The 23,756-nt window shown below is 49.8% G+C and overlaps 1 protein-coding gene across 1 annotated transcript in view; it reads right to left on the reverse strand.

Annotated features, from left to right (window-relative positions):
* LOC149359172 (17-beta-hydroxysteroid dehydrogenase 13-like) overlaps window positions 1-17,540 on the reverse strand; it is a 120,352-nt gene extending 102,812 nt beyond the window's left edge. The window contains exon 1 of the mRNA XM_089571417.1: window positions 16,811-17,540. Within this exon, the coding sequence (XP_089427543.1) occupies window positions 16,811-17,038 (228 nt within the window). The 5' untranslated portion in view covers window positions 17,039-17,540. The remainder of the gene's footprint in view (window positions 1-16,810) is intronic.
* Window positions 17,541-23,756: the final 6,216 nt, after the last annotated feature.

A 23,756-nucleotide genomic window follows, 5' to 3' on the forward strand; every position in this document is an offset into this window, starting at 1 on the left:
CCGGGATCGAACCCGCGTCTTTCGGGACAGCAGCCGAGCACCGTAACCGTTGAGCCACCGCGGCGGCCCGACCTCTATTTCAACTGAACAAAATCTTTCGTGCGACTTTACTACAGAAATTATTTACGGCGAGTTCTTAATAAGCCGTCTTTGCAGAATAGCCACAATTTCAGCAAGAAAATATGACAGCACTGCCAAGTTTCTTGAAAGTAAAAAAAAAAAATCTGTGCAAGTGTTTATATGCAAATTACCTTTTTTTTGAAACACGATAAAATTTTCGATGTGAATTTACTATAGAAACTTATTTCCTGTACATTCTCTAATTAGCCATCTTTATGGAATGACCATCATGGAATGCTGCGTATAACATGTCTGGTTGTTTTTCACACGAAATGAACGCAAAAGTTCCCATACGCTCATGGGTAGTTTCACAAATCCCGCGCAGGATGAGCGTCCAACCATCCCAGTTGCTGCATTCATTCTTGAAAGAGAAATCTCTGACATCTGCAATCAGAAAATGGCCAAGAATCCCGCGACAACTAAATATTGCTAAAATTTAAAAATTCAGCTTTTAACGCCGATTTCTCCTGCGGGGCCTCACCTTTCAAGCACTCCTCTCCTTAAATCAAGAAAAGATCGCCGTTTCAACCCTTGGTGTCCTTTTAAACACGCTCACCGCCTAACATGTCTACCGCCGGTGATAGGTTGCAGGACACGAAGATTTCAGAAGCCGAAACCTATCGCCCAAAACAGGACCATGGCACATCTCTAATGTTCTCCCGCAAGTGAACTGAAAATTAGGCGGGATGAGGGCAACGTATACGTAGTACAGAGACTCGAACAAAGGCTAAAGTGGCGAGCCAAAATATAGCCGAATCTTTTCTGGAGCATAAGAGAGATAATGGAATGCAACTTTCCACACTGGCTGTTAAGGACAGTCCATATTTCATTAGTTTTGTAGGTGTACTTTTTCCTCAGTAACCAAAACGAATCGGAACCACACAGTTATCGACTGCGAGCTTCCCAAATCGGGTCTTTGGTTATGATTTTGTTTTTATATCTACACTTTTGGGTTTGCTTCCCAACGCCCGGGTGTCTTTGACTGCTTTCTGAGCTCTGTCTACAGCTCCGGCTAAGAAAACAACGCCAAACGTACTAAACTTACTCACTTAAACGCGATGTAAAAGTGAAACCCACTTCCAAGCGTAGAACTTATTCACATAAAAGACAATGCGCGGTAGCCTCAGCAAACCCATTAGTCTGAGATGAAGGCATAGTTTCAGGGAACTGACGCAACGCATGAAGCATTTTCGGCGGCTAAGAATGAGCGGAACCTGCACAACTGACCTGCTCCCGTTACAGTCTCCACGCATGTGTGGGCTATAAGCACGTGTGCAGAACGCTAGCGCGTGTCAGTCGGTAAATCTAAGCGGAGTAAGCTGCCCCGCGGCAATCGAGACCGCGCTCAATTTGCCCGTGACCGCTCGATACACTCGCTGTAGGGCCGGTTACCGCGGGGAGCGCAGGATAACGTGCGCGAGTAGCGACAACTACGCTAAAAAGCAGAACAAGCGCGATTGCAACTGCCCCCGTAAATGTGGTGAGGAAGAACGGGGCGCTCGCGCTCAGTACACGAGGCTTTATGAACAGCGCCAAATCGGCGCCCGCATTTATTGCGGTTCGCTGCTCACAAGGGACAGCGGGGCGCCTTCTCTTCAAAACGGCGCCGTACAGCGGCCGTTACAGCCTTATCCGAGGCGCGGAAGAAACCGTTGCACTTTCTATGATTTCTCGTGACAGCCTCGCGCTTGCTCATGCGTGCCAACGGTTACGAGGGTGCGGCGAGTTTTTCTGGAGAGCCGCTTGTTTTCAAATATTAGTAAAGTGGAATCAGTAAAACGAAGGCTGCTGCTTCCGCCGGACGGACAGTCGGGTGGAGACGGAGCGCCTCCCGCGGTGTTTGTTTTTACCTTGACCCAAGAAGCGTGTCGCACATTACGCGCCTATAGAGTGACTAACACGAGGTTACTGCCAGACAATCCCTGGGGACGCTTGCACCCTAGCAGGCGTTCGGTGCGTTCCGTGGTACCGCCGACACGACCACGTGCGGGTCACATTTACGCCCGATGTCCTGACTGGCTTAGCCGAGCCTGTTAGGTGCCCTCCCCGGGCTGTTTGGCTTGGGAAAAGCCCACCCTGTCTAAACGTTCTGTCCGCTGTGAACTACACTCCTTTTCCGTGGAGCTCAGGCATCAGCAGCTTGTGCCAGAAAGTTGCGCTTGGCCAGCACTGGATTTGGTTTTCGCTATCCCCCCTCCGCACGATGTCACCAATACTAGATTCTAAATCGCTCTATCCAGAGATATATGTTCGGCGACAGTTTGCAATAGTCAACGCGGAATGATTTATATTCCGCGAGTGACGCCGACGACTGCCAGCGGGCGCCTCAGATATATTCGTCGGCAAACCGGGTCACACCGGCGCTTACCGTTTATTGTGAGCGCGTACTACGATATAAGCAATCGCAGATTTGAGGTCATTCTGGCCAAAGTTATGCTAGACGACCATGTTCAGTCGCTAATATTTGTAAATGCGTTATGCACAATCGCCGAAATTGCACACACTAATCTTGCCGACTCGCTAGGCCTACTCGTTGTGGACGGGGCCGGCGTCGATTGAAATTTAAGAATTTGGCAAAAGTCAACCACTGGGGACTGTTCAGATGTGAAAATATGGAACACGACCACATGTTCTGCCTATTTTTAGTACGGATTAGGCAAAGAGAAGCGCAGCTATGCAGGCAGTCGATTCGACGGAGTGAAGTTTTCGCTTGCCCACCGACCTGCCGAGGATCAGTCGGCCGACCGTTCTTCCGATAGGCTTCGCCCGCCGTCGCTGGTCTGAGGACCAGTCACAATACGCCGATACGTGGTCGCTAGTCATGTTGTCGTCGTCGGTCTAGTGTGACAGACCGCCGACCAACGACACGTCTGCCGCCGACGCACTTAACGCTGCGGACCGGTTTCCGTTTCGTGATGCTGTGCTTGACGCCTGCACCGGGAGCAACTGGGAAAAGTACAACCCTTGCTGCACAAAAAAAAAAAAACTTACGCTGCAACTAGAGGAAAAAACAAACAAGTAAGCCAGAACGAGAAAACAGCCTGGTTTGTCTCCCCGTTCCATAAGCGGATTCTATTCGCGCAGTAGGCGATACACCAGATTGTATTCAGAAAGTTTGTATTATGGGTACCATAAATTTGGAACCACGGCGTGCATGATAGGCATCAAAATGAGCAAACACCCCTCTAGTTTTAGGGGAATATAAAAATTATGTTCCATATAGTACCGAGGTCAGTGCACGTTAAAGAACACCAGGTGGTCGAAATTTCTGGAGCCCTTCACTACGGCGTCTCTCATAGCCTGAGTCGCTTTGGGACGTTAAACCCCAATCAACCAACCAACTGTTAGAGCATCAAAACAAAAATGGCAGCATCTATCAGGAAAATTGAAGCAGGAGCAGTGATCCTATTTCTTCATTTGAAGGCACACAGTGACAAGGAGATTCATGCCCAGACAGTGACAATGCCCCAGCTTATGACACTGCTGGAAATGAGGCAGACAATTTCAGTGCTGTCAAACAAGCCTGGAACAATCTGTTTCTTGATGGCAATAATAACGCCCTCGTTCAACGCTGATTTCGGCCCCCAACATGTCCCAGCTGCTTGACAGCAAGTGCGAGAGCCTCGTCGCTCAGAGCGCGTCGCGTATCAGGCGCAGCGCGTAGAGGCGACGGACCACCCAATCTCTTTCGCCCAGAGCCACTTGTTCCGCCTGCGAGCAAACCGCTCACGCCTCGCCCACAGGCACACGTGGCTCAGCGTGAAGGGGGCAGACGAGATACACAGCTACGAAAGCAGCGTACGCGCACAATTCCCAACGCGCGCTTCGAGAAGGCTGCCGGAACGATGCAGCTCCGACTTCTTTCGCAGGCTTAATGCCTTCTTTCGTTCTTTCCCCGGCATTGCATTCTGCGAATGAAGGAAGAGATCAGAGAAGAAAGGGCTCCACAGAGCGGGTGTTTGCGCCCGGAGCAGCACCGCGTGCGACAGTCATATTCACTTTGTTGATTTATCGCGCTCTCTTTCTACGCGGCCGCTGCCTCGATTTCCTGCGCACGAGTCCGGCAGCGTTTCTTCACTTCGAAAAGACGCCGCCTACAGCGGCCACCACCGCTATATGCTCGTCGGTAATCGCGGTCTTCTAGGTACGTGACCGTAGATCGTAGTTTCTGCATTTTGATCAGGGCAGGCTGTAGCCAACTGTTTCACGTCGGCCTCTTCAGCTCAGCGACGTAGAAAAACCTGAAAGTGGAGGAGGAGACAGAAACTTTCCGGCCACTGGATGAAGAGCAGGTGATGCTCTTGCTGGATAATATTCTTCGAGCTTTCAGCAACCAGTAAAGTTACGGTAGATGATAATACAAAGTAATAAAAGCCTTGACTCTGATAAGTCGAATTTCCTTCGGAGATTTCAACAGAGCTCACAGACTCTCTACAGATTGTGTATGACCTGTACAAAGAAGTTTTTATTGCGTTAACAATACTACTCCAGGCTTTGCCTCGTCGCGTAGCCCCGGTCGGTCGGGACGGATGACCTTGAACAGCCGCTGCGCCGGTAGCGTCCGCTCCGGCGGACACAGTTGTTGCTGCGACGCGCGTCTTTTCTTTCCTTTTTCTCTTTCCTCTGATCTTCTAACTCTCCTCTATCTGCACGTGGCAGCGGTGGTGGCTTGGCTCGAGCCAGTAGGCAGGCCCGTGCAATTTCTTTTTCATCCTTCTCTCAGTCACAACAACAACAACAACAATGCTGCGGAGGTGGTGACGCGGTCGGCAGCCTTCGGGCTACGGCTGCGTATCTGTTTTTTCAGCCAGCGTCCGCTCCGGCGGACGCGGTTGTTGCGACGCGCGTCTTTAATCTCTCTTTTTCTCTTTGCCCTTATCTTTCAACTCTCTTCTCTTATATCTGCACGTGGCAGCGGTGGTGGCTCGGCTTGAGCCAGTTGGCAGGCCTGTGCACTTCCCTTTTCATTCTTCTCGCAGTCGCAACCAACCGTGAATGTTTTGCTATGCAGTCCTCTAAGGAGAAGTGGCAGCGACAGGAAGAAGCGGGAAAGCGACAACATGCACAAGAGACGCCAGAACAGCGTGAAGAACCTCTTGCAAAACGTCGTGCTAAGGATGCAGCTCGACGACAACGTTCTACCTCGAAGAGTGGTTCCACGTCCTCGGTCACCGATGAATCTCAACACCTGACTGCTCAGGAACGCCGCAATGCTGCCAGGCGAAGGCAACGCGCCGAAGCATCGCCACAAGAACGCGCGAACCATTGTTAACGCAATTTACCCGGTTTAACGAGAGCTAAACCACTGCCAATTTTTTTCTTAGTGCTTATGCATAACGTTTATGCATTCCGACGAGAAACCTACTTACCAAAGTAACTGCCCTGAGCGCGTGATGACTGTGAAGAGTACTGCACTAATAGACACTGTTTTATGATCAGGTGGAGCCTACCTGTCCGCAAGGAAGTTCAGCAATGCCTGAAAACGTACAACTGCACCATTAAATCTAACGTTGACATTGTCTCACCCCAACCCTGGCTTCTGTACTTTGTTAATTTACTTCCATGACTGAGTGTTACTTCTACTAAATACCCAGCAAGCCGCAGTACGCATATGAAGGAACCTGACCTTTATCGATCGAATTTTTAAAACTGAATTCGGCATACTTTTGCAGGTGTTTTTCGGTAGACAGAAAAGTCTAGTCCCTACCTGCAAGCCGTTGGCGAGACCACAGAAATATATAAAACCGTGAATGCAAGGCGGTTGAAAAAGCAACGCCCCCACAACGACGCAGAAGAGATTTATGACCTCGCTATGCCGATGAAGATGATCCAACCAGCTACAGCCCTGCAAACTAGCTTCGTACTCCGAAGCCAACCATGCAGACACAATATGCGTCATGCAAATAACGCGACGCCTGTGCGCAGATGCAGCCGGTACAGCGAACGATATTACATGCGCGCGTGACATCATGCAGATGGCAAACAACACAGGACATTTGTTATCCGGAAATAGCTGTACTTATGCGAGTTGCATTGATTGGCTCAACGGTTAGGCGGCTCGGCTGATGAGCGCGCGATCGCAGATGCATGAGCAATTGCGGCGGCCGCAATGTGAATGTGCTGAGATACAACGAAATGAATGTGTTGAAATACATGAATGTATTGAAATGACATACCCGTATCCGCAACCCCCCATCAGCGCCGCGCGCCTCCGCAGCCCGACGCTCCCTGCGACCGGACCTAAGCCACCGTTTCTCCCCACTCCTTTGTACTCTTTGTCTTTGTCCTGTCGCCCTTTCTCGTCGTAACCTTTTGTACGTTGTATAGTTCTCACTCTTCTGTTTTCCTCTTCCTGTCAATAGTTGTTTGTGTTCCCCTATTGTGTGTGTGCAATTCGCGTCGCGCCTGTGCACGCACTCCTCTTTGTTGAGCTTTGTGTTGCGACTTTTTGTTGTCATCATTTGCCCGAGTAAAAGCGTTTGATAAGGAACTTGTCTACGCCTCATGCCTCCGGTCAACGGCTAATCGGGCGTGGCCCCTATTGCCGGTCAGCAGTCGCACCTCATTTTTTGCACGCGGGGTGAAGAAGTTTGTCGCTCCACCCCCTCCAAACTTACGGAGAGTGCAGTGGTGGGCAGGTTGGCCCGATTAATTATAATTTCGGCGCCAACCAACCATCCAACCGCCCACAATATAGTGACAATGCATTAAGGCAGGCACTGTGCCGCGTCTATACGGAAGTGATGATGATGATGATGATGTCCTCAGGCTTAATGGAAGTCAGAGGTACCGGAGCACTTCCTCTTTCTCACCGTCTCGAAATTCTAAGCCGACGTGATTGGCAACTCATACAAGCAAACAGGTATCCCAACCTTCACATCAGTAGCAAATTATACCCGACCTCTTACTGACCCTGGTGTGATGCCTGCCCAACCCATTTCCGCATATGATATCACAGGGGTGCACAGCCAAACCACTAAACCTAGCACGCACAGGAGACGCATACGAGCCGTGGGAAGCGGCGCTGTCCAGCGAGGCCTTGGACGACCAGAAACGGATCGTCCACCTGGTCCCCGAAGCAGCCAAAGCCAGCGGAGCCCTGGACTGAGGGAGCCGACCAAACTGCTCGACACTACCCATCCCCTTCCCATCACTACAATATTTTCCTTCTCCTCCTCACTAGGCTGCGCTGCTAACTTTGTCGCCTTGATCTAAGCACAGCACACAACTAACGCAGAAAAAGCGGACCTCCATTAACTTCGTGGCCTGCACTCATGGCTAGGAGCCCGCGGTAGTATGTAGGCAGTTTTTGGAGAATAAAATTCAAAACAGCCAGGCGAAAGCTTATCTCAGCCGAGTTACGCCCGTAGAGATTGTTCGTTCCTTGCGACGCCGTGCTGGACCTAACTTAGGCAGATTATCAATGAATTATTCGTGTGGACGAGAGAGCACATTAAGAGACAACGCTCAATATCAAATAATCAGGCGGCCGCCTTGTTGTTTGTTCTGCACCGAGTACCACTACCTCCTCCTCACGCCTCTTATTTGGCACATTTCGGAGGTACAAATAATGGGGAGAGTTTTAAGGTGCCTGCAGATAGAGAAAAATTGCAGTGGCCGATGAATTGTTTCAGTTACGTGTACAGGTAAGCGCGTGAGGGCCAGACAAGAAGAAAAGAGACGGAATGCCGTTCGAGCATTCCAAACGGAGGACAGTTCAAGTAGCAGCTGCTTGTAGTGCAGAGAGTTGGTGCCCTCCCAATCTATATCCATGGAAGAACTCGACGTTTCATACGACTGAAGTACATGCGCGGCTCGAAACGTTACGTATTTGGTTGCGAACAGAGTAAAAGCTAACTTCAAAAGGTATGAAAGGGAAGACCTGGCTTATGATAATGTCACGTTGAGAGGGTGTAAAGGCGTGCAGCCTCATAATGGTAGACGAAGCCCGAGGCCAGTGTATCAAGAGGAAGGAAAAACAAACTCCTGGCTCGGAACAGCATTACAAACTCATGCCGTATACTCAAAGACGTGCGTGAAGTCGAAACTCATGCAACTCGCAACCCAGGAGTGTAAGACAGAAAGGTTTAGGTTTATTGGGGTTTAACGTCCCGAAGCAACACAGGCTATGAGGGACGCCGTAGAGAAGGGCTCCGGAAATTTCGACCACCTGGGGTTCTTTAACGTGCACTGACATCGCACAGTACACGAGCCTCTAGAATTTCACCTCCATCTAAATTCAGCCGCCGCGGCCGGGATCGAACCCGCGTCTTTCGGGCCAGCAGCCGAGCGCCGTAACCACTGAGCCACCGCGGCGGGTGTGTACGACACAAAGATACTTCGAAACCTACAGCGCATACCGATAGCTGCCACGAACATGTCTCGAACCGCATTTACGAATATCTCTAAACCACCGATCATCAAGCCCCTGTACCTTTATTGAGTTGGCGTTCGAGACCGGAACCGCACTGAGCGCAGGGTCGGCTCAGCAGCGAGAGATAGCCGGCAACCGGGCGGTGCTCCCTCTGCTCGGCTATGTCGTGCGTTCCCCAGAGCACCTTGTTAAAACTTTTCTTACGGCTTTCGACCAACGCTCCGGAACTCGGAAGTGGGGCACGGTGCGTCAGGGCCACTTCCGGAGGGTGCACACAGCGTGATAGCGCGCACCGCCGGGCGCTCGCAACTTCCGGCGGCGGCGCCGACGACGTCGGCACTGCGTTGCAGGCACCGCCGACGCCTCGGGAGGAGGGGCGTCCACGCTGACGGGACTGACGGGAGGCAGGGCGGGACAAAGGACTCGCCACGGGTCCCTCCGGGGATCCGAGCCGCGCGCCTTTTGCACCGTGGCCGATCTCATCTAAAGACTGCCATTAAAGCGGACCCTGTTACGGATGAGCTCGGCAAGCTGGCTGCTTGCATTCAGACTTGCCAGCCGGACAGCCCTAACTTTCGCTGATGTGACGTAAGAGTTGGACAAGCGGCACATTTTTGCACGAACTGCTTACGCAACGTACGGAACTGAGACTAAGAGAGTAAGTATGGGCGAAGAAATAAAGGAAATAAAACAAAAGAGCACGCCGACAAGACGCATGCCTCAGGAAAAGTGGGAACCGAATACATCACGACTGAGGACTGCATTAATTAACAAAACGAGCCACGTTTCCTCGTAGATATCTGCACCGCGCGGGGCACCGAGGGAAAACAAAAATAAATGGTATTTTGCCCGACCCTGAACTGAACTAGAAGGCTACATCTCCTTCAATTCGGAACGAAGCTCAGAAAGGGAAATTAAGGGGATTTCATGATTAAAGTAGGCTATATTGTGCAGTACTTGATACTTGTGCACAGCGCGCATGTATGGTCTTGGCCGTAGAATCTTATTTGCAGTGCGAAATCTGTGTTTGCGACTACTTATGGTATTTACAGGAGAAGGAGTTCCTTGTCCCGTGTTTTTGAACTAAGTGCACCTCAAACTGAAGAATGCAGAAACAGGAATTGTGCCTCTGGGGATCGAATACGGGCCAGCGTGGTCGCAGGGCATCGGCTGCTGAACAAAGGTGTGAGTGACTCTACTCCAATATGTCTGGTTTCTATCTTTTAGTGCAATTAATACATTTTAAGCGTACACTTAACTCGCATATTTATTTCTCTTGCACCACTTGCTCGGTTGTCCTTTAAGGCTGTCGCTGAAGGAGTTTTCTCGCCTAAAGAGACCCGCTTTGTTCTCCCACGGCAGCGGAAACTATGTGCAAATATCAGAAACGGTTTTGAGAAGCAGGATAACGATGTTGCTAGCATATTGCAAAGATGTCTACAGGCAGCATCGAAGGTTTCTCTCACCAACGTATCGCTTTCAGAGCACCACAAATGGCTTACAGCTTCTAACTTGTTTCTCTTGAAGATTACCAGTCCCACCGATGCGGGATAAGAGCAGTTTGCAAGGACACATCACACATACAAGCCTTGCAGAGTCATTTTGTGCTCAGAGCTAGGCTGTGGCCGGGGAGAGGCCCGGTATGTTACCTGGGCCTACCCGGCCGTAAAAATGGACAGCGACTGCTGCTGAGAACCGTTGGGGGGCTCCAGAACGCACGCATGGTGAATCTTCGGCCGGGAACTCTGCGGGAGTTGAGGGCGCTGTCGAACGGCACAGTGAATGCTGCCTCCTATACAACGAACACCAGCTGAACAGTTACGTTGGAATGCGCAGGATAACGGAGCCGAAAAACAACTCGGTTCAACACTCTGGCATGGCGCGTCACTTACGAGGAAACTCAGCACAAGCACTGTGCCTTTCTAGCTCTTCGTTTTATTTCCTTTTGTTTGCTCGTTTCTTTTTTTCCTGCGACATGCCACATACGTGTACCATTAAGAAAGAAACTGCACAAAAAGTCAAATACAAGATGAAATACGGGGCAATCCCGTCTTGTATTGTCTCGTCCATATTCTTTATTTTGTACCCCCACGCGAACAACGTGCTATCTTGATGCGTATATCAGAGCCGTTTGCCTTTCCACAGCAGTAGAAGTTTTACAGCGGAGCTTGCTGTCGTCACAATATGCCCATGTCAGCAAGCATCTGCGCGCAAAGCCGGGCAATGTTGAAATGGGGTTTCTCGAATTTCAATGGCTTCCAGAGAGAAAGCAATCGCGCAGTTGTGGTTGCTAATAGTTTCGAAGCGTGATGCAACATCGGAACACCTGCCGACTACATACGCAAATTACAGGCGATAACGTGAGAATAACGGCTCTCTCAAAAAGGACATAAAAGCAAAAAAAAAAAACTAAACGGTGAAAGCTTCACTTACGTGGGACCTTTCAATAAAAACGATGTTTAGATGCATCTTTAAAGCCGTTCAATGTCTTCCCTGCTTCAAAGAGGCCCTTTGTTTTGCGCAGCACACCGGCACAATTAAAGCAAGCTTACACGGAGCGCTTTCCGCGAATTCCTTTTTGTACACCGAGAGGGCCTGATATCAGCAGACCTGTGTGTGCCATAAAAATAAATGGAAGAAAGAAAACGCCGCTGTTGTTCGCAGAATACGAGTGTACACGCAGCTGCCAGCGTGGAACGCTCCTTATGCTCGTCTATCGGGATACGAGCCGGGCTTGGAAAAGCACAAGCCAAAAAACGTGCCTCACGGCTCGTTTGGTGAATGCTCCCTATCGGAAACCAATACCCGAGCGCGCAAAGCATCTGCAGCCATCTCGAAGTCATTAGCACGAACACACTGACACGCAAGGACGGTGAATGCGAGCGAAGAAGAAACAGGAGAGACAAAAGAGAAAGCGACAAAAGGCGAGAAAAAGTTGTTCTCCGACATTGGAGGCGCTTCTGCACAGAGATACAGAGCGGACATTCTGCTTTGTTATGAGGATTGGACGGCGGATATCTGTTCTTCCATCTCGCACAGATTTATTGATCGTGGCGTCGGATGTGGGACGCACCATTAAATGACAGGCGACAACGGTTGCAGATTACGTGCGGGCGTTTGCGGTGTAAGTATACTGCCGCAAAAGTTAGCCAAGCTGTGGCGAGTTGGGGTTTCGGGACTCCCCGCAGGATCGCTCGGGATGTACGAATGTCACTGTGTGCCATGGGATCCTCCTCCGTTTTTCGGATCCTGCAGTTGACGTTGCCAACGTGGACTGAGCAAAAGCCCGGCCAAGACCGAGCGTGGTGCACATTATCAGCAGCAAATGTTTGCTGAGCCCGCAACAACTCCGTCAGGTGCGGGCTTGTTCCACTTTTATTTCTTTTTTAGTTTCGTTCCTTTCCGGAGGGACCCAAACAAGATAACAATACCAGGCGACTGGAAGGCGAGGAAGCATTATAGAGCAAATCTTTTTTTTTTTTCTTTCAAGAAAGCGCATCGTGTGAACGTTTGCTGGCGATAGTACCTGATCTTTGAAATAAGTGTGCGCTTAATAGACTAAAGAATTGACGAACTAACGTACAGGGAAATACTCAGTTGAAAGGACACCTACGTATTCCAAAGATCATGAACCAACTGTCCGTGAAGAAGCGTTACTTTAGCACAGTACCTACAATTCTACTTTCTGTCCTGCTCCTCACTTCGGTCATACCTTCGTTCGCCCCTTTCTTTCTTCCCTTCTTTCCCGTCATACCTTCCTTCCGTGCATACACTGCCTCTCATTTCTAAGGCTGCGTAGTTAGAGATTGGGGAAAACGTGACTAATACGGACGCTGAATTGAGCGTATTTTTTTTCTCGACCGGCTGTAGTTTTAAACTCAGTGAACTCGCAAACAAATCGAATGGTGAGATGAGGCCAAAACGGCTCGACAGTTGAATGAGCACATGTCTGACGAGGCATGACGGCTAGCGACGCGGCAGCTGCGCCGTGCAGCTGAGCGCCGAAGCCTGGCCTCTGCGGCTGTCGCCGTCGAGCTAGCCCCCGTACAGCACAACAGGCTGCTGAAAGAGATTGTACCGCGAGCTCTGGTGTCACTAGTGGGCAACGCACCACGGTGAGGCATCAAGTCCGAAACATCGGTAAACTCAGTAAACCGAGACGTCGGTAGTGACGGTCAGTACGACGGCCTCGGATTACAAGAAAGCGGTGGCAAAAAGATGCCCAGGCTTAGCTTGGTTAAGCCAAGAATGCGTTGCATATTGCGCGGTCTTTTTGCGCGAGGTATTGCTTGGCGGCACTCGATTTTCTCAGCAGCTTTTCCTCCGTGACGTATGGATGGATGGATGGATGGATAGGAGCGCCCCCTTTGAAACGGGGCGGTGGCAACCGCCACCATGCTCAGCCGTGCTTTTTTTTTTCCTTTTTTTTCACGTGGTTTGGTGACGTCACGTCACCACGTGACGTGACGTCACGTCACGTGGTTTGGTGGCTGTCCGGCCGCGCCCAAGGGCTGAACTGAGTGATTGCAATATGCTACGCATAAAATATCGACAGCTCGGGGGAACGCGGGACGTTCATCGTTCCTCTTGTACGACACGGCTCCGCTCGCGTCTCAGCTCAAGACATCGCCTTAGATTCAGCCGCCTCGAACACAGCAAGGAAAAAGGCCTTTCAACCCCTGCCTTGAATTCTATGAGACACAGCCGGTGCAGTTGCTAAAGTCAACGATGTAATAGGTTAAATCTGCCGGCTCTCAACACCCCCAACACAATCACACGCCGTGTTTATCGTTTTTGCCGTTTGCTTCGCTTAACTGCATTGAAGTGATTACGTGGCGTTTGCTCCATGCATTCACGCGGTTTGTTTTCGAGGGCGTATGCTCTGCTCCAAAGTGGGAGCTCCGCGAGAGCCATTGGTGAATGCGCGGTGTGCTCCATGCGTTCACACTGAAATGCCGCCCTCCAGAGTGTAACTCACATCCCTCGAGCTGGCAAGTTTTTAATGCGTGAAATTTACCGTCGTTATCAGTGCATTTTTTCCCCCTGAATGTTCAGCGACACTTTCATTTACCACGGACGCGATTTTCATGTGAGCAAGTTTCAAGGTAACCATATTCGACTTTTAGTGCCAATAGACTACGAGCCAGGGAGTGTACCTCTCCTACGACTTGTGTCTGGCGTCTCAAGCTTCAAACAGAGGGCCGACTATTAACCGATAGTGAGCATCCCTTTCGATGGGACGTACGCTTTCCTTGACAGGCATAAGAAGTCAGCAGTTAACGAAGTACAGCCCCCTCCGTCGACTTGGGCATCAAAGCGATCAATCTACGACCGTGTTGCTGCGCTCAGCATTCGAGTTCGGCGTGAGGAGTCTGGCGCAAACAGACAAACTTCGGGGAAGTACTGAATATTCCTACCCATCACGCTCTTAGAAACACGACGGCCGAGCGCTTCAAACAGCCGCGGGCCACGTGCACCCTTACCGGTATGTACTGCGATAAAAACGAAGAAAAACAGGACGTAGATGAAACGCCGTCGCGCGGGAAGCAAGCATGCGCTTCTGGCGATGATAACCGGAACCCGAAACAAGTTTCTGAATACATTTCGAGCTCGTGACGCAAGCCACGGAACAGCCAGTAGAATGAGCCGTTGCGACGCTGCTCGTTCCGCTCTGTGGTCCGTTTAGTGCGGCCGTGCACCCTGAAAAATTTGCGGTCTAATCCGTGCTGCACCTGGACTACCCTACTCCAGGAATAGATGCACGCTGCGCTGTATTATGCTGCCGTGCGTATTCGAGCGTATTGAGTGAACACACCTTCAATCATTCGTTTCAATGCGTTCCTCTTTGGCAAAGTCGTCCAGGACGGGGACCAAGTAATTAACGTCCACTCCATGCTCGACAACCGGCCAAGCTTTCTCCGCGACCGAGCTTTTAAGGGCGTCGTGAAGGCTTGGCTCGACTGCATGTTCGAGACAACACTGAACCAAATGTTCGTCGCTTCTTGGGTTTCGCCCGTTCCTTGCGAAAGCGATCCTACAGTCGCTCCGCGGCGGTGGAGGCTCTGACCCGCTGTTGCTTCAGCATGGCGTTCGTGCTGACTATTAAAACCCCTTCAACCCCCCCCCCCCCCCCCCCTTATTTGATGCACGCGGCCAACTTCTTTTTATCGCGGCTCATTAGGCGTGTGGTGTCCAAATGAGCACGTAGCGTTCATCGTGCGTTTGTCTCTCCCAGCTCCGCTTCTCGTTTCTACGCGCTGCTTTTCCGCCATGAAGGCGTCGCTTCTCAACGCAATCCAGTAATTTTTGCAAGTCACGAAATGCGCAAGTGCTATGTAGCAATAGCCGAGCTGTTCAATGCGTCACGCAAGCATCCGGTTGCGCACCTAAGGGGCGATGGTTCGTAGTCCAATGAGACCTGAAATTCTTTCTGGTGTATTCTATTTCCGGGAGTATCCTAGTGGCGTGGACGGACTGAAAATGTTCGCGGACACAGCGAGGCGATGATGCGGACGCAAAATGCATTTTTGGAGTGAAAAAACGTGCGTGAACATTAGGAGGCTCTTTTCACAACTGTCTGGTTTCAGTTGAAAGTGGCGTTTGACTCGTTTCCTGACCAGCGTCCAGAATTAGTGGCTTTCCTTTCAATCGACCCAACTTAACTTTTCCAACACTTAAAAACAGACTAAGCGTTTTGGCTTATCAGCGACCACCCAGAAGAAAACCGGGGTAGAATGACGCGATTTACTCTAGGTCGCTCGCTAAGGGCAACTGGAAGTATATGCCAGCCGCGCTCGTTATTAGCTGTGCCATTTGCTGCCGAATAACCGTTAATCGATTTGCTGCCGATAACCGAACCTATGGCGCCTGATCAAATGATGACGAAGCGTTTTCTTGTTGTCAGGATTGCGCGAAAGAATAGGAATTCAAAATGCGCACAAATCTGGCCTGTGATACGATGAATATTTAGAGAACAGAGGCCTTTATATTCAATGAGAAACAGTTAACCTAATCTCCCCTTATTTGACGAGGGCTTATATGACAAGCTTGAAGCTTATATCACAAAGTCGGGCCGGGATCGCAAGAAAGCTGCTAGCGAGTAGGAAGACGACAGCAGCATGCAAGTTCAAAGTTTCGCTTACGTGCTTACGTGAATGACGCCTACGTTTCGCGAAGTTCTTGACGGTACAGTCAGGCCGGAATGAAACGCGAACAGAGCATGTCAAGAAAACAAAATATTTTACCTGCCTACTTTCAGCTGAAGTGTACAACTAGCCTGATTCATGTGTCTGGGTAAATGGCCTACTGAAATGCATTATCGAAAATAGGTTGTAAAGGAATATCTCGCTGCAAAGCAGAAATGTATGACATATGCGAGTTCGCGTTTCATTCCGGCCTGACTGTACATCCGTTCTCGAATACCGAGTCATGCGGTATCAGCTTCGCAGGTCCTTGTAACCACTCACAAACGTTTATATTGAAACAAATTGCTCCTGATGACAGCGCTGCTTCGCTCCGTGGAGGTTAGTTGCGTTTGCACCACAAAAAATAAAGACACTGCTTTGTTTTCCCAACGCTTCCAAGCTGACTGAAAACATAAAAGTGAGGCACACCTCAATGCAGGGCGTTTAAAAAGAGCATAGACAAAAGTCTAGTAGGCGGGCTCATTATTAAAACCGGGGCAAAAAATAACGTGGCCAGTGGGTGCCTTTCCGTGGCTAATTCTTAAAAAACACAAGCAGGAAAAGCATCGTTACGCCGTGTAACGCGTTAAGGAAGAGGAAAGCACAAGAATCTGCGGACGAGTGGTTCTAGCTTGGGTTGGAAATCAAGGAAAACTCTTCCGCGCGTCGTGTAGACCGACAAACGGACCGATACGCCGATACGCAAAACGTATGGCAGAGCGGTGATTTCAGTGAAGGTTGATGCAGAGTAAATATCTTCGTGCAGTCAGAATTACGAGACGCCTTAATTCGGGAAGCGCTATACATGGATTCACGTACTGACGTGCCTGCGAAGAAAACTACATGTGCCGGAGTCTGCAAACACGGTTAATGCAATTAATGCCAAACTTCAGGAAATGGCCCAGTCCGAAAGATCGGATTTGTTCCGTGTGTGTGTGTATGCGTTTTTTTTTCCCCCCGGCTTGTGTGTATCGTCTAATCCAAATCAGAGGAAAGCATGACCTGGTACAAGCAAGATACGGCAACTACTGACGGGCGCAAGATGAAAGTAGGATGTAGACGGAACCAAACGATTTCTACCGCGTGGCTCGAGTAAAGTGAGAAACAAAGCAGCAATCTCTGCCCTGCCCACCTTGTTGATGTCGAGCAGTATGAGCTTTGCGCCGAGGTCCGCGCAGCGCAGGGCGATCTCGCGTCCCAGCCCGTGTCCCGCTCCGGTCACGAGCACGTGCTTGTCACGCAGCGACTTGCGGCTCCCCGGAACTGCCAGTCGCAGCAGGTACACAAGCACCGACACCACACAGCGCCCCACGATGCCCAGAAGCTCGAGCAGGAGCAAGAAGTAAGGCACCACCTCCATGCTTCGCCGCGGTCGGCCGGGACGGCAGCGTTCTCCGGCACGGGGGAGAAAGTGAAGGATCGGAGGAGGAGCCCGCGTCGCACAAAGAAGGCCTCCGAGGAGCTCGGTCGGGGCAGTCGAGGCACGCGTCCAAGTCGCGCCAAGTCCGGACGAAAAGAAAAGCGCCGGGCGGCAAGTGGCCGATGCAGCGGCGGCCTGGCGGCGGCGAGCGCGGGCTCTCTTGCGCGGTCAGGGACGACGGGCTGTGTTTTGTCGGTGAGGGTCGCCGACCTACGCGGCAGCGGCGGCGCGATCCGAGAACGAGAGGCCAGGCGAGCCGTGCAGCAGCAGTTGCTCCCGCGGACACCACACGCACGCGGGCCGACTCGAAGTGTCTCGGCGGGTGTGGCGGGTGGCGGCCTCGCTGGCCTCGCCGCGCCGCCGACGTCGCACCGCCTGCTGCCCCGCCAGCTGTTCAAAGTCGCCGCCCGACGCGACGCCTTACGGCCCACCGGAGAAGCGCCGAAATGGGGAATTTTGACGGCCCCGGAGCGGGCTGTGCGGCCGGTCTCGGCCGCGGTCTGTTAGCCGCGGGTTGATGATCGCTATCGCGATGGCGTACTGGCTAAAATTGGAAAGGGTCCCGCTTCTTTCTTGCTTTGCTGGATTGGATTGATCTGGATTCAGCGGCTAACCCTTCGTTATCGCGAAGAAGAGCACGTTTCTTGCACCTATTTTCACGTTTACCGATGGCGATATTGCTGTCATTCTGGAGCACTGTGGCGCGAATACGAACCGACTGCCACGTGCTCGTCTGCGTATAATTTTCTTTCTTCCGAAATAATTAAAAGAACGTACAATTTACAACCGACCTGCCACATAAAGTACGTCATTGTTCTCGCGTCGCTGCCTCCTCTACTGGTGTTCGGAAACATTTTCCTCTTTCTTTACCTCGCATCCGCAAACTGTGCCTGTCTGAGTAGCGCGAGTGAAAAAAAAAAATCATCACAAAAACTCTCTATGCATCTCACTTCTCGGCCGATCCCCCTGTGTGGGCATGCGCAATTGTACGAGGCTAACAACAACAACAACTTTACCCATATACGTCGTCCTAAGAGCGCGATTTTATACCGCGGCGTCTGGTATTTCATCTCCCAGTGCCACCTGTCAGACGGACTGTTTTAACTGCGCCAGCCGCCGGATGTCATTCTCATCGGCAGGTATGAGCGACTGGCAGGAAATGTGCCCTTCGCTGGCGGGTAACACAAGACTCGTGTATTATTTCTTTGTATATATCCCCGGGTCCACGTGCAGCTGTATCTTTCGTGAACGCTGCTCGCTTGACCTCGGTATAGCCTTTGTCAAAAGTTTATAACCCAGGTGGGTTTGCTTCTAAGCCGTGTAGCATCCGTAGAAGTTCAAGCTTTCCGATGGGGAAGAAACATCTTGAGAACAAACAGCGCTTACAGACAAAGGACCAGAACAAGAAGGACACACAACTGCGCTGTACAACAAGCGGTTACTAGAGCATAAAGCTACTGCTGAGGATAAAAGGTCCGGTAATTTGGCCATCCACTGCCGTGATTGCAGTCCTTGCCGTCGCATCTCCCCCTCTTTCAAGGAAACAGATATTCTGGCGAAAAACTTCAATCAAATGACCCGAGAAATCATTGAAGCAGCCACTATTATCAAGCTAAAAGATGAGTGCGTTAGCACGCCGTCAGTTGCCCTGTTAGACAAAGAGTGTTCATTCCTCTCTGCTTCGATTTGATTCAGCGCATTCTTTTGGTTTTTCCCGTGTTTTTTATTTTACGATGTTTTTCATCCTAAACATATCTGTAAAAAGTTTTCTGTTCTCACCTTAGGTTTTATCGCCCACATGTTTTTACGATTCATTGCTTGTTTTTAGTGATCTGTTGTCTGTTCAATTTCATTTTTTTAGTGACCACCTTTCCTGCTTGTTTTTATTCTCATCGGCTTCTCAGGTTTTTGCTTTTATCTGTTTTAACGCTTTTAATTCCGTCATCTTTCAGCCGTGCCGATTTTTTACATCTTCCGCAGCCTTTTCCTGCACCTTTTATGCTTCAGTCTGTTCAGTTTTTAGTGCCTTTATCTTTGTCACCTTTCATCGTCATTCGTTTAGCCGTGTTGGTTGTTGGCTTCTTCAGGATCTTTTAGATTTTTTAGAATTGTTTCTTAACGCTCCCTGCCTTTGTCTCCCCTGCTTTTCTCGCTTGTTTTTTGCTGCGTTATTGTTTATCAGTGACGATAAGAATACTTGGTCTATGTGTTGGCACTTTCCGTGCTCCCACTTTCCTGATCTTTGCGCATGCGCTTCACTCCCCCCAGTTCTCAGCGCAGTTGTGTGTCCTTCTTGTTCTGGTCCTTTGTCTGTAAGCGCTGTTTGTTCTCAAGATGTTCTCCAACCAACTCGCCCAGCAACACACCTTGGGGAAGAAACAATTTGTTCTTACATTCAAGGCGCTAGGATCGCAAGGGAGCCACATGGCGTAGCTGAGAAGCAAATTCCCTGGGCTTCATAATTTTGAGGAATGGTGCGCGTATGAGCGACACTTCCCACAAAACGAAGGTCATGGTATAACGATTCTGCCCGTTTATCAACGACGCTATACGTGCTCTTGTTGCACGCCCTATACACGATCCACTATCGAAAATGCTGTCAAAGTAGCCACCACGTGATTACACTGAATCTATTCTTCCGATCCCAACAGGCAGTATACAAAGCGCTTAAAATGCATTCACGAATTCCGCACAGCAATCTCGTTCACAATGATACAACAGCACTGGCAGCTCAAACGGTTCGTTAGAACAGAAAACCTCCACTGTGTTCAGGCGAATTCCCGAATGCGGAGTAGACCTGATATAAAGGAGTAACCAGTCATTAGCGTCCAGTCAAGCGCAGTCCTGCGGGTACATAAAGTAGAATGGGCACTCCAAAAGAAGTAAAAATAATATTGCCCAGACCATACTGCGTATGGCATAAGAGGCTTCCTACGGTTACAAAGAGTAGGCTGGGCAAGAAAAAAGAAATCAAAATAAAATTGCTCGACTCGCACTGCGGGTACAGAGGTAAACTACGCAACTGTCGCAGAAACTTCGTCACAGGAAATCTGTCACAGAAAACCTCGAACCGGGAAGTTGCTTCGAGACACGCAAACACTCGGCCTTTCTATACTGGGACAGGGCGTCGTGTTTTCCAGCACATCCGCCTTGTGTTTCAGCGCTCGACATTTCTCGGGAACCGCATGATCTCCTCACACAACAGCCTTTGGGGCACGCAAGGCGCAGTTGCGCTCCCGCGGTTTACACAGAAGTGACACGTAATTCGCGTGTTGCTTCTGCCTCGGTCGGAATTCCCGCCGAGTAGTGCACAGTCATGAATGTGGTTTCCAGTCGAATATTCGATGCTTAAAGTATGCAAATAGCAAGAAAAATAATGCGAAGATTTGGTTACCAATGTTTTGTTGCGTTTAGTTAGTTGCTTTTTTTACTGATGCGACCACTTATGTACCTCCGTGTTGGTGAACAGACGGCGAGCACAACAAAACACATATCCTTAAAGCAAGAAAACAGCTACACACTGGTGCCTCGTTCAAAAATAACATTGTCCGCGTTTTCATTTTTATCAGGAAGTAAGCGTTCCAAATAGTTCATGGTATTGAAGCGATTACATTCAGCAACTTGTACAATGGTGCGCCCCGATGTCTCCTTTGCGGCTGAACCGGTGAAAAAAGTGGACGCGCATGGGAACGTTGTAGATGCGCTGCGTCCGCCGCTCCTGTACTGCCCAAAAAGATAAAAGATGAGGAGGGCGAGGTCGAGCACGTGCTTTTCATTTTTTTTTTTTTATCGAGAAGTTAAGCAGAAACTATTGCGTTTATTTCGCCCGAAATGGCAGTCGTTGCGTGCGAAAAGTGCCTCCAACCTTTGAACGGTTTTATTCTTCGCGTGCTCCTTGCAGGGGACAAAGCACGCAATGGCAGAGCACGGAGAATCCCAGCAGGTTTGAATGCATGTTTGCTGAACTTGCATGCGAAAGAACGAAAAAAATTCAGGGGGCACTTTGACTGTCTAAAGTGCGTAGAGGCGACAGCGTTTTCCGCACCACTTTGACTGCCTCTGTGGCACTGGTGACGTCACCACTGTATGACGTCACACATAATTAATGAATAATTACCAAGTAATGACAAATTACTAATTACTAATTGCTGATTAATGACTATATATTAATTAACTGCCAATTAATGACGCCTAATTTTCGCCTTTAGAAGTGGAACGGGATACCGTGTTGTAGCGCTGCCAGGGAGTCCACTGAACGCCACCACCCGTTCGGCGCGATGCCTTGCCCTTTGAACGCAACGCTTTTTGAGGAAAGGAAATGACACTGCAATTCTGTGTCATCTCGGTGGGCACCTGAACCGCACCGTACAGGAAGGGAGTAAGTCGGGGTGAAAGAAGAAAGAGAGGCCGTAATGAAGAAAATGAAAATTGTTTGGTTTATGAGGTTTAACGTCCCAAAGCGACTATAATATAAGGCTATGAGAGACGCCGTAGTGGAGGGCGCCGGAAATTTCGACCACCTGGGGTTCTTTAACGTGCACTGACATCGCACAGTACACGGGCCTCCAGAATTTCTCCTCCAAAGAAATTCAACCGCCGCGGCCGGGATCGAACCCGCGTCTTTCGGGTCAGCAGCCGAGCACCATAACCGCTGAGCCACCGCGGCGGCTAAAAAAAATGAAAATTGTATTTGAGGAAAGGAAACTAGCAGTAACTGTCTCACCTATCTCGGTGGACACCCGTCAAAAGCGGGACACATTCGGTTCACGACAACAATGAGCCATTAAAGGCTTCCGCCTTAATAAAACGAGACAGAACGATACATGAAGCCGGGCTTTCTGGCCCTGAATTATAGCAAGAAAAATAAACTGTGATTTAAGCATGAAGTTGCAGACATCTGGCACGCAAGGAGAGCTGGTACCATTTCGAAACATAACAACGATATATTCATTTTCCATCTAAGACATGATGACGGAGGTAGCGGAAAAAATCCGCCCAATGGGCTAATGATCGCCGCTCCCCATCCGTCTCTTTCTCGGAAGAAAATACAAAATGAATACATCACTGCGACAACAATATAGCGTTCGCCCAAAATAATGCAACCCTCAAAATAAATAATAATTACAGAATGTATGTTCTACGTAGTGTTATTCCTCGTGAAAAGCTGTCTTCAATCTTAATCTTGCACTTGAGGAAATGTCGCAGCCCTACACTTAATTCAACACTTCGAGAAGTGTTAAAATCGAAACATATCCGCATTTTCGGCCATATATTAGCCGAACCAAATATGAAGTTCCCCTGTTTCAGCATTTCTACGGCACCTCTGCCTCCTCTAAGTAAATTTTAGAAACTTTACGATCTGTAGAAAGTCAAATTGTAAACGCCAGAGGGCACACGCAGCGCCATCGCCATCTGGCGTTGGAGAGCTGCAGCCGCGGATTATGGTTGTATTCTTATCAAAGGAGTCACAGATAGCAGGATTAAAGAGATTTCACTCGAGCCGTCGGCTCAAAACGCTATTCTTCAATGGCTCCATTATACTTCGTTATATACGCTCCGTGCCTGGACTGCAGAGGTATGTATAGGCGACACTGAAAGCCTCCTAGCGGCGGGCAGTAGAAGCAACGACAGGACGCTTTCCCGGCTTCCTCATCATGGCAGGAAGAATAGCAGAAGGTCGCGTGTTTTATTCACCGATGGTGGGCGTGCGTTTTGAGTATTTCTGTGCGGACAGCTTCCGAAATCCATTAAATTGTTCGATAGCGAATATGCGTCCGACGGCGCACTTATATGGCCAACAGATATCGCAAAGCCCTACTACTACGTGGAGCAGATCGTCAGTACACCACCTTTTTCGTTTCTTGATATAAGCGCCTATGTCCACGCTTTGTGCTTGAAGAAAAATTTGATAGGTCCAATTTGTTTTCATTGAGTCTGCACGGCACTTGGCTTCGCTTGACCCGTCAAACACGCATCGACAAAAGCATGCGTGAAAAGTGCTGGGGTGGCATGCTTATAAAAAGACAAATACGTGAATGCAGATCGGCAGTGATTTTCATCACCGATACTAAATTAGCAAAGACAGTTGCGCGTTCTTGGACCGAACAGAAGTTTCCTGTGTTGTTCTCAGCATGTCTGATGTTTGAAGCAGCGTTAACCGCACGCGACTGCTTCCCTGTTCGCTGTCTCCTCCCGTACCGGATGGCCTCCGGCCACAACAGTGAGTCAGGCGCAGTCTTAAGCGAGGACGCTGAATTATGAGCCAAAGTTATCAAATTACAACCGAATTTAGTTTGACAGACAGACTTATTGTTGTGACAGGCACTGTCTTGCTCCCTCAGCTTCTACCGGCCAGCGCTCACGCTATCCCTGAAAGAGCCCCTCTTGAACTTGTGTGTGATGGTCTAGATGGTTCTTTACACGAACTTCAGTGTTATGTAAAGCAACAATTTGAAAAAATTGTTGACTTTGAAGACCGCAGTCGCCGGTCCAATCTGGTGGTTTATGGCCTACCGGAACCGGAAAATGAATCGGTATATCAGCTTAAGAGTAAAGTAATCAGTGACGTATTTGACAAAATGCTTGATGTGGAGTGCAAATCTGTTGGCCGAATTCACAGACTTGGTCGAAAAGGCGCAAATCGGCCTGTGATTTTGTA

Source organism: Amblyomma mixtum, chromosome 2 (assembly GCF_055824585.1).
Source record: "Amblyomma mixtum isolate Tamu chromosome 2, ASM5582458v1, whole genome shotgun sequence".
NCBI classification, from domain to species: Eukaryota; Metazoa; Arthropoda; class Arachnida; order Ixodida; family Ixodidae; genus Amblyomma; species Amblyomma mixtum.